At 35.9% G+C, this 12542-nt stretch overlaps 1 protein-coding gene across 1 annotated transcript in view; it reads right to left on the reverse strand.

Annotated features, from left to right (window-relative positions):
* Positions 1 to 12542, reverse strand: part of Cpap (centrosome assembly and centriole elongation protein) — a 51854-nt gene that overhangs the window by 18117 nt on the left and 21195 nt on the right. Inside the window, exon 9 of the mRNA XM_026394927.2 lies at positions 8642 to 8807. Within this exon, the coding sequence (XP_026250712.1) occupies positions 8642 to 8807 (166 nt within the window). The remainder of the gene's footprint in view (positions 1 to 8641; positions 8808 to 12542) is intronic.

Here is a 12542-nt window from a genome sequence, read left to right on the forward strand (position 1 = left end):
AGATGAATGGATAAAGAAAATGTGGCACAGTGAATATTACTCAGCCATAAAGAACAAAAAAAACATGGCATTTGCCAGTAAATGGATGGAACTGGAGACTATCATGCTAAGTGAAATAAGACAATCCCAAAAAACCAAAGGCTGAATGATGTCTCTAATAGGTGGATGCTGAGTCTCAATGGAGGTACATGGGTGGGTGGTGGTAGTGGAGGTTCTTCAGATTGGACAGAAGGGAATGGGAGGAAGGGAGGGGAGTGAGAATGGGAAAGACGGTAGAATGAAGTGGACATAACTTTCCTATATTCACATATGAATACACAGCCAGTGTAACTCCACATTATGCACAACTACAAGAATGGGAAGTTATATTCTGTGTATATGTCAAAATACATTCTACTTGGGCTGGGGTTATGGCTCAGCAGTAGAGTGTCTGCCTACCATGTGCAAGCCCCTGGATTCAATCCTCAGTACCTCATAACAATAAAATAAATAAAATAAAAGGTATTGTCCAACTACAATTAAAAAATAGATATTTTAAAAAAACATACATTCTACTGTCATATATAACTAAAAAGAATAAAAAAGAGGTGTATCAGGTGGCTAAGGCCAAAATAAGAGAGAAAGATTTCACTATACATCTTTTTGTATCTACTGAATGGGATTTGTTTATATTATCTTTTAAAATAAAAAATTTTACTAGCATGTCAAAACCTAATAAACCAAGTATTAATCAAAACATATTAGCAACTGTTTTTCCCCACAAAAATAAACTAATAGAATTAAAGACCCTGAGCAACATTGTATGCAGTAACTAAAGCTGTAGGTGTACAGAGATTAATCAAGGATGCCACACAACATTAGAAAGAAAAGAAAGAAAAAAACTCAAAACTACTAGTGTTTAGGAGCTGGAGCTGGGGCTCAGTGGTAGAGTGCTTACCAGGCACGCATGAGGCACTGGGTTCGATCCTCAGCACTACATAAAAAATAAAGGTATAGTGTCCCCCTACAACTAAAATAAATAAATATATATATATATATATATATATATATATATTTTTTTTTTTTAAATAAAATCTACTAGTGTTTAAAATAAGGAGCCAGGGCTGGAGTTGTGGCTCAATGGTAGAACGCTTGCCTAGCATGCATTAGGCACTGGGTTGGACACCCAGTACTACATAAAAAAACTAATTAGGAGGCAGAGCCCACCCGCCCACCCCGCACTCACAGCCTGGAGTCAGAGCCACCCCTTTACTACATGGAGAGTCAACCCGCGCTGGGGTTCCTTATTCACCAAAGCGTGGCTCCATGGCCCAATATCAGGAAACATACAGGCTTGAGGTTGCCACTGCCACAAAACTAGCATATGGCCACTTCTACCAAGAACCAACAATAAAGACCTCATAAGACGTCATCAAGGCCCCTGTCGCCGGGCTGCACCAAAGGTTTCTCTACTAGGGGTGCAAACAGTTATCCTGTTGCTGAGGTAACAGAGAGTCTTGCATGGGGTTGCCTATCTCTTGTTTCTCCTACTAACAGCCGACTTCCTTTGATTATCCTCTCACTAGTCATATAATCTATACATCCATATTCTCACATGCTACCTCATAAACATCTCAGCCAGCCCCCCAGACCTCCCCTTCTACCATCAGAAACTGTAAACCATTATACACAAACCTATTAATTATATGGCTGAAGATAACCAAACTCATCATTTCTGTTTATAGTGAAAAACTGTAAATGTAAAAAGAGAAGCTGATATATGGCTGCACATTGGGTACACTGAATGCTAAAATATTGACCTCTCCCTTAAAAGTGAAGTATTGATAACCTGTAGGCACACTATAAGACAATAGGGCAGAAGCTGTAATACCTCAGATCTACACTGCAAGAGAGGAAGGCACACAGAAATAACATGGGAGGAAATAACAAGGGAGGAAAGTGTCCCAAACAAACCAAGATACTACAACAATAGAGTCCATAGATAAGTGACAGAGAAGGAGTTCAGAATATACATAACTAAAATGATTTGGGAATTAAAAAATGACCTAAGTGAGCAGACAACAGGCAAAAATCAGTTACTCTAACAAAGAAATAGGAGAGCAAATACAGGTAACCATTGATCATACCAACAGAGATAAGAAAGCAAATAGGTTGCAAGAGATTACTTCAAGAAAAAGATACTGAAAAAAGGACAAACAGAAATCCTTGAAATGAAAGAAACAATAAGCCAATTTAAAAACTCAATAGATAGCATCACCAACAGACTAGACCACTTGGAAGACAGAACCTCAGACAATGAAGACAAAATATACAATCTTGAAAATAAAGTTGACCTCACAGTGAAGATGGTAAAAAACCAAGAACAGAACATCTAAGAATTATAGGATACCATCCAAAGACCAAATTTAAGATTTATTGGGATAGAGGAAAGTTCAAAGATTCAAACCAAAGGAATGCACAATATCTTCAATGAAATAATATCAGAAAATTTCCCAGCATGAAGAATGAATTGGAAAATCAAATAAGAGGCCTATAGGACACCAAATGTACAAAATCACAACAGCTCTACAAACAAGACACATTATAATGAAAATGCCTAGCATACAGAATAAGGAAGGGAAACCAATTTGAATCTCAGATTTTTCAACCCAGACTCTCAAAGCTAGGAGATCCTGGAACAATATATACCAAAGCTCTAAAAGATAATGGATGCCAACCAAGAATCTTATATCCAGCAAAATTAAATTTCAAATTTGACTATGAAATAAAAACCTTCCATGATAAACAAAAGCTAAAAGAATTTACAGCAAGAGGGCTGGGGTTGTGGCTCAGTGATATAGAGCACTTGCCTGGCATGTGTGAGGCACTGGGTCCTATCCTCAGCACCACATAAATATAAATAAATAAAATAAATGTCTATCAACAACTTAAAAAAAAAGAATTTACAGGAAGAAAGCCTGCATTACAAAACATTCTTGGCAAAATATTCCACGAGGAGGAAATGAAACACAACAATGAAAATCTGCAAAGGGAAGAACTACAATAAAAGAAAAGCCAAAGCAGAAACCAAGTCAAGCTAAATAACAAAAATGACCGTTAATACAAATCATATCTCAATAATAACCCTAAATGTTAATGGCTTAAACTCACCATCAAAAGACACAGGCTGGTAGATTAGATTAAAAAAAACCCACAATATGCTGCTTTCAAGAGACTCATCTCATAGAAAAAGATGCCCACAGACTGAAGGTGAAAGGTTGGGATAAAATATACCATTCACATGTCCTACGTAAGCAAGCAGGGGGTTCCATCCTCATGTCAAATAAACTAGACTTCAAGCCAAAGTTAATCAAAAGGGATAAAGATAGACATTTCATACTGCTTAAGGGAACCATACATCAACAAGCATAACAAACAATGGAGCATCTATGTTCATCAATCAAACTCTTCTCAAGTTCAAGAGTCAAATAGATCACAACACGATAATTCTGGGTAACTTTAATACACCTCTTTCACCACTAGATAGATCTACCAAACAAAAGCTAAACAAAGAAACTATAGAACTCAATAATATAATCAATAACTTATACTTAACTGACATATATAGAGTACATTATCCACCAACGAACAAATACACTTTCTTCTCAGCAGCACATGGATCCTTCTCTAAAATAGACCACATGTTATGCCACAAAGCAAATCTTAGTAAATACAGAAAAGTAGAGATACCACCCTGCATTCTATCAGACCACAATGGAATAAAATTAGAAATCAATGATAAAATAAAAAATAAAAGCTTTTCCAACACCTGGAGACTAAATAATACACTACTGAATGAACAATGAGTTGCAAAAGATATCAAGGAAGAGATTAAAAAATTCTTAGAAGGGCTGGGGATGTGGCTCAAGTGGTAGCGCGCTCGCCTGGCATGTGTGCGGCCCGGGTTCGATCCTCAGCACCACATACAAACAAAGATGTTGTGTCCACTGAAAACTAAAAAATAAAAAATAAAATTAAAAAAAAATTCTTAGAAGTAAATGAGAACATCGATACAACATCAAAATCTCTGGGATACTATGAAGGCAGTTCTAAAGTTCATTGCATGGAGTTCATTCCTTCAAAAAAGAAAAAGTCAATAAATAAATGACCTAACATTACATCTCAAAACCCTAGAAAGAGAAGAACAAATCAACCCCAAAAGCAGTAAAAGACAGGAAACAATTAAAATTAGAGCTGATATCGATGAAATTGAACCAAAAGAAACAATTGAAAAATTTGACAAAACAAAAAGTTGGTTCTTTGAAAAAACAAATAAAATTGATAAACCATTAGCCATGCTAATAAAGAGAAAGAGAGAGAAAACTCAAATTACTAACATGAGTGATAAAAATGAAAATATTACAATGGACACTACAGAAATATAAATGATAATTACAAATTATTTTGAAAATTTGTATTCCAATAAAATAAAAAATATCAAAGACATCGACAAATTTCTAGAGGCATATGATATGCCCAAACTAAATCAGGATAATATACACAATTTAAACAGATCAATTTCAAGCAAGGAAATAGAAGACATCATCAGAAATCTACCAACCAAGAAAAGCCCAGGACCAGATGGATATACAACTGAGTTCTACAAGACCTTCAAAGAAGAACTAACACCAATACTTCTCAAACTATTTCATGAAATAGATAAAGAGGGAACATGTCCAAACACATTCTATGAGGTCAATATCACCCTGATTCCAAAACAAAAGACACTTCAAAGAAAGAAAACTTCAGACCAATATCTCTAATAGATGCAAAAATTCTAGCAAATCAAATACAAAAAAATATCAAAAAGATAGTACATCATGATCAAGTAGGGTTCATTCCAGGAATGCAAGGTTGGTTCAACATATGGAAATCAAAAATGTAATTCATCACATCAATAAACTCAGAGATAAAAATTATATGATCATCTCAATAGGTGCAGAGAAAGCATTTGATAAAATACAGCACCCCTTCATGTTCCAAACACTTGAAAAACTAGGGATAACAGGAACATATCTCAACATGTAAAGGCTATCTATGCTAAGCCCCAGGCCAACATCATTCTAAAAGCAGAAAAATTGAAAGCATTCCCTCTAAAAACTGGAACAAGATGGATGCCCTCTGTCACCACTTCTATTTAACAGAGTAATCAGACAGATGAAAGAAATTAAAGGGATACGGATAGGAAAATAAGAACTCAAATTAACATTATTTGCAGACGATATGATTCTATACCTAGAAGACCCAAAACATTCCACCAGAAATCTCCTAGAACTAATAAATGAATTCAGCAAAGTAGTTGGATATAAAATCAACACCCATAAATCAAAGGCATTTCTGTACATCAGTGACAAATCCACTGAAAGCGAAACTAGAAACCAGGAAAACCACCCCATTTACAATAGCCTCAAAAAAAAAAAAAAAAAAAAAAACCACTTGGGAATAAATTTAACAAAAGAGGTGAAAGACCTCTAAATGAAAACTACAACACACTAAAGAAAGAAATTAAAGAAGACCTTAGAATATGAAATTGTTTACCTTGTTCTTGGGTAGGCAGAATTAATATTGTCAAAATGACTATACTACCAAAAGCACTATACAGATTCAATGCAATCCCAATCAAACTCTCAGTGTCATTCTTTATACAAATGGAGAAAGCAATCATGAAATTCATCTGGAAAAATAAGAGACCCAGAATAGCCAAAGCAATCCTTAGCAAGAAGAATGAAGCTGGTGGCATTACTATTCCAGACCTAAAACTATACTACAGAGCAACCATAACTAAAACAGCATGGTACTAGCACCAAAATACACCTGTAGACCATTGGTACAGAATAGAGGACACAGAGTCTAACCCACATAACTTCAGTTATATTAGACAAAGGCACCAAAAACACACATTGGAGAAAAGATAGCCTCTTCAACAAATGGTGCTGGGAAAACATAAATCCATATGTAACAAAATGAAATTAAACCTCTACCTCTCACCATGCACAAAACTCAACTCAAAGTCAATCAAGGACCTAAGAATTAAACCAGAGACCTTGCACCTAATGGAAGAAAAAGTAGGTCCAAATCTCCATCATGTTTCAGGCCCCAACTTTCTTCATAAAACTCCTATAGCACAAGATTAAAACCAATTGGGATGGGGGGTTCTTCTCAGCAAAAGAAACAATCAGTGAGGTGAATAGAGAACCTACAGAATGGGAGCAAATCTTTGCCACATGCACATCAGATAGAGCACTAATCTCTAAGATATATAAAGTACTCAAAAACCTTAACACCAAAAAAACAAATAACCCAATCAATAAATGGGCCAAGGAAAAATTTCTAAGAGGATATATAATCAATCAACAAACATATGAAAAATTGTTCAACATCTCTAGCAATTAGAGAAATACAAATCAAAACTACTCTAAGATTTCATCTCACTCTAGTCAGAATGGCAGCTATTATGAAAACAAACAACAGGGCTGGGGTGGTGGCTCAGTGGTAGAGCACTTGCCTATGTGTGAGGCACAGGGTTCGATCCTCAGCAACACGTATCAATAAATAAAATAAAGATCCATTGACAACTAAAAAAATTTTTTAAAAAAAGAATATAAACAACAATAAGTGTTGGCGAGGATATGGAGAAAAAAAGGCACACTCATATATTCCTGGAGGAACTGCAAAATTGGTACAGCCAATCTGGAAAGCAGTATGGAGATTCCTTGGAAAACTGGGAATGGAACCACCATTTGACCCAGTTACCCCACTCCTGGGTATATACCCAAAGGACTTAAAAACAGCATACTACAGGGACACAGCCATATCAATGTTTATAGCAGCACAATTCACAATAGCTAAATTATGGAACCAACCTAGACACTCTTCAATAAATGAATGGATAGGGAAATGAATAGGTACATAATGGAACATTACTCAGCATTAAAAGAGAATAAAATCATGCCATTTGCAGGTAAATGGATGTAGTTGGAGAATGCAATGCTAAGTGAAGCAAGCCAATCCTAAAAAAACAAAAGCTGAATGTTTTCTTTGATACGAGGATGCAGACACATAATGGCGATTGGTGGGGAGCATCGGAGGAATGGAGGAATTTTAGATAGGGCAAAGGGGAGGGAGGGGAAAGGAGGGGGCAAAGGGGTAGGAATGATGGTGAAATGAGCTAGACATCATTACCCTAAGTACATAAATAAGACACAAATGTTGTGAAAATATTCTGTGTACAATCAGTGTCTTGAAAAATTTGCATTCTGCCAACATGTATAACAAATCAGAAGAAAGGAAGGAAGGAAGGAAGGAAGGAAGGAAGGAAGGAAGGAAGGAAGGAAGGAAGGAAGGAAGGAAAGAAGTTTCATTATTTAAAAAAAATAATAAAATAAGGAGCCAGTTGCAGTGGCATACACCTGTATTCCCAGCAACTTGGAGGCTGAGGTAAGAGAATCACAAGTTTGCGGCCAGCTTCAGTAATTTATTAAGGCCCTATGCAACTTAGCAAAAACCTGTCTCAAATAAAAAATAGAAAAAAAGGGGCTGGAGACTAAAGTGCCCTGGGCTTAATCCCCAGTATCACAAAAGTGGAGTTTCCAGCTTACGTGACATATAATGAATGGTTAGCCATGTCAATTTATTTTTATTTTTTATTTTTTGGCTAAATTTTTAACTTCAAATCCAATATATCAATTTTTGTTCTTTTATAGTTTGTGTTTTTTCCTAGAAATCTTTGCATATGCCAATGTCAAAAATATATTCACCTATTTGTTTCTAGATTTATAATTTTTCTTCCTTTCTTTCTTTCTTTTTTGATTGAACTCAGGGACAATTGACCACTGAGCCACATACTCAGCCCTATTTTATTTATAGACAGGGTCTCACTGAGTTGCTTAGCACCTCAGCTTCGCTGAGGTTGGCTATGAACTCAAGATCCTCCTACCTCAGCCTCTCAAGCCGCTGGGATTACAGGCATGTGCCACCACACTGGCTAGGTTTATAATTTTAATAAGAAATGCAATCATTCTTTTTAACTGCTACATTCCTCTCATCATATCTATTTCTAACTCTGAAATAACAGGACTGATAATTTGTCCTATTAGTTTATAAATTTTAGAATTACACACCAAGTCAGTATATAAACACCAAGTCATTATACATATACAAAACTATGCTCTGTAGTGGATTTAAAAAACCTAACACAACATTGTGCTGATCTGTGGTCTTTTTGGAGAAGCCTTATGGTATTATCTTTATTAGTAAGAAAAGAGCAAATATACTTTTTAAAAAAAATTTTGTAATTGTAGATGGACAGAAAGCCTTTGTTTATTTTTATATGGTACTAAGGATCAAATGAACCCAGTGCCTCACAGATGCTAGGCAAGTGCTCTGCCACTGGGCTACAGCTCCAGCCTTGATATAATGTACTTTTTAAAAGTCAAACTACAAAAGATGTTCCATTTGCGATATCTCAGAAATTATTTACTGAATGAGTAAATAATGAATTGATACTCAATTTCTCTTTCACATATCAAATAACTCTATAGAGAGACTCTTACAAGATTTACAAGTCTTTAATTTACAAGTATAAACTAAAGAACTGACACACCTGGATTTCTTCACGTTCCTTTTTATCTGGAAAAGTTCTTGCAGCTGTAGTATACTTTTCAAAAACTTTACGCTCCTTTTGTAGTTTCCTCATTTCCTCCTTTTTAAACTCTTCTATTCGAGCCAATTCTTTTGCTTTCTGTTGCTCAAAGTCTGCAATTTCTTTCCTAAAATGACCAAACCATGTTATCATCTCAGAGGACCATCACAATACAGTAATTCACATCTAGCACCAAATGCAACCTGGTGCCAACCTAGGAAGTGCTGGTTCTAACGAGTCCATCTTCAATGCATAGGCCTGAAATATCAGCCAATTCACTCACTCAACCATTTATCCAACAAGCTTCACTGGGTGCTCACTATGAGTCACATATTCTACTAAGAAGTGGGAAACCAGAGTGAAAATAATAAAAATCCTTAAGTTTCTTACATTCTAATGGAAACACAGAAAATAACAAGATAAATCAAGTATTGGAAGAATTAAGGGGAAAAAAATAAAGAGGTCAGGAAATATGAGGAGAGAAGTTGATATTTTGGATGGGAGCACATCTTGTTGCAAAAATATATGAAGTAAAACCTAAAGAAGTGAGAGAACAAGCTATGAGGATATCTGAACAGAACAGTATAGGGAGTGGGAGGAAATATCATGGGCTTAATTTTTTTAAATTTTTTTTAGATGTTGATGAACCTTTATTTTATTCATTTATTTACATGCAGTGCTGAGGATCAAACCCAGTGTCTCACACATGCTAGGCAATCACTCTACCTCTGAGTTACAACCCCAGCCCTGGCTTATTTTTTATAAATGATCAATCTGACATACTTCCACCTCTCCCAGTAGAGAAATTTGACTAGACAAGAGAATATGAGATATAGGTTACAGATCTCAGTTGAGACATGGTTGGATCAGATGATATTTAAAGCCTGAGGACTAGATGAACACAATAGAAGAGTAGAGAGAAAAGATAAAAAGATATTCACATTTGGCTGGGAGTGAAGTTTAGCAGTATATACATAGCACCAATTCCCAGCACACACACACACACACACACACACACACAAAAAAAAAAAAATTACATTTGACTGAATGTTCAGAATTTCTACAACATACAGAGGCAAAAATTAAGGGAAGACAAAAAAAACAAAGGACAAATGTTTTCTCTGATATGTGATGCTAAATCACACTGGGGGCAGAGGCTAGAGAAGAATAGTTACTTTAGATTAGGTAGAGGGGAATGAAGGGAGAGGAGGAGGTAGGGGGATAGGAAGAATAGTAGAATGAATCAGACAGCATTACCCTACAATGTATATGACTGCATGACCAGAGTGATTCTACATCATGTACAACCAGAAAAATAAGAAATTATACTCCAGTTATAATATGATGTATCAAAGTGTATAAATGCATTCTACTGTCATGTATAACTAATTAGAACAAATAAAAAATAATAAAAAATTAAAGAATACTTGCAGCACATTTGACAAACTTTAACGTATTTATTAGATTTATATAAAACTTCCTACAATCAGTACAACAAAACTCCCACTAGAAAAATAAGCAAAGGTTACAAAGAAATTGACAAAATACAACACAAATGACCATAAATAGGAAGGGTAACTGATGTGATACAGCAATTTGTATACGGGGTAAAAGCGGGAGTTCATAATCCACTTGAATCAAACCGTGTAATATGATGTATTAAGAACTATGTAATGTTATGAACGACCAATAAAAAAAAAAAATGACCATAAATATTAAAATATGCTCAAAACTGTCAATAACCAGAGAAATGCAAATTTCAACAGATGAAAGATGATATAATTATGAGGTTGGGAAGATTTTTAAAAGACTGCTGAATACTCAACTATGGTGATGAGGAAAGAGGCCAAGAAGGAGCCTCAGATATAGATTAGGGAAGAGGAAGTTTTTGAAATTCATCATGAGAAAGAATATTCTTTATTTATTATTAATTTTTATCCAAAGTAGTAGGTAATTTATAATTGTTAAGACTGTAAACAAGTTAATTTCCACACAGATTGGTTGAATAAGTTATAGTGGCACCCATACAACAGTCATTTCAAGGATGCAAAAGATTAAACTAATGTGGTAAGAAGTCTATTATGGCTGGGTGTGGTGGCATACACCTATGATCCCAGCAGCTCAGGAGACTGAGGCAGGAGGATCATAAGTTCAAAGCCAGCCTTAGCAACTCAGCAAGGCCCTAAGCAACTCAGTGAGACCCTGTCTCTAAATAAAACATTTTTAAAAAGGGGGAGAGAGCTGGGGTTGTGGCTCAGTGGTAAAGCGCTTACCTAGCATGTGAGAGGCACTGGGTTTGATTCTCCATGCTGCATACAAATAAATGAATAAAATAAAAGTCCATCAACATCTAAAAAATATATATATAATTTTTTAAAAAGCTGGAGGGGCGATGTGGCTCGGTGATTAAGCAGCTCTGGGTTCAATGCCCAGTACCGCCCCCCCCCCACCAAAAAAAGTCTATTATACAGCTGAATTTAAAAAATTAAAGAACAAAACATATAAATAGAGCCAGGGGCTCAGTATCAAACTGCCTGGGCTGACATTGTGGCTGTCACTTTCTAAAATGGTAAACTTGGACAAATGCCTTAACTTCTCAGTGCCTCAGCTTCCTCATCTGTAAGATAGGAAGACTAACGTAATTCCTAAATTATGAGGGCTAGAGTTGTGGATCAGTGGTAGAGCACTTGCCTGGCATGCATGAGGCCCTGGGTTCGATCCTCAGCACCGCATATAAATAAATAAATTAAAGATCCATTTACAACTAAAAAATATTAAAAAAAAAAAAAATAACTGAATGTTGCTTACAACAGACCTTGGACTGGGGAGATAGCTCAGTTGGTAGAGTGCTTGCTTTGCATGCATAAGGCCCTGGGTTTGATCCCCAGCACCACAAAAAAAAGAAAAGAACAGACTTTGGCATGGTGGAAACTGTGAAAAAAAAAATAGTCTTTATTTTATGATTTAAATGTTCTTTAAATAGAAAAATACAATTTTAAATAAAGTAAAGGGGGCTGGGGTTGTGGCTCAGCAGTAGAGCACTCCCTAGCATGTTCAAGGCCCTGGGTTCAATCCTCAGCACCACATAAAAATAAAATAAAATAAGGATATTGTGTCCAACTACAGCTAAAAATATATATTTTAAATAAATAAAGCATTTAAAAAGTTATTTGGGGGCCAGGATGGGGGCACATACCTGTAAATCCCAGATCCTGAGGAAGCTGAGGCAAAAGGATCACAAGTTCAAGACCAGCCTGTACAACTAGACAAAAGCCTGTCTCAAAATTTAAAAAAAAGTTTGGGAGGCCAGATGCAGTGGTGTACACCTGTAATCCCATAGACCCAGGAGACTGAGACAGGAGGATCCCAAATTCAAGGATAGCTTCAGTAACTTAACAAGATCCTGTCTCAAAATAAAAAATAAAAAGTTCTGGGGATGCCCCTGGGATCAAGCCCCAGGGCAAAAAAAAATTTAAAAATAGAGGCAACAAAGTACAGCCAGGTGTGGCAGCATGTACCTATAATACCAGCTACTCAGAAAGCTAAGGAAGATTAATGAGTTCAAGAGCAGCCTAGGTAACATAGCAAGACCGTATTTCAAAAACAAGAGGGAAGGGGTGGGGCTGTGGGGGTGGGAAGGATGGCAAAATAAGGTAGACATTATTATTTTATATACATGTATGATTACATTATTGGTGTGACTCAGCACCTTGTACAGCCAGAGGAAGGAAAAGCTGTGCTCTATTTGTGTACAATGTGTCAATGCATTCTACTGTCATGTATAACTAATTAGAACAAATTTTGAAAAATAAACAAAACAATTATATATTTAAAAAAGCAATTAAGGGGTTAGAATTGTAGC

This window comes from Urocitellus parryii, chromosome 2, assembly GCF_045843805.1.
Source record: "Urocitellus parryii isolate mUroPar1 chromosome 2, mUroPar1.hap1, whole genome shotgun sequence".
NCBI lineage: Eukaryota > Metazoa > Chordata > Mammalia > Rodentia > Sciuridae > Urocitellus > Urocitellus parryii.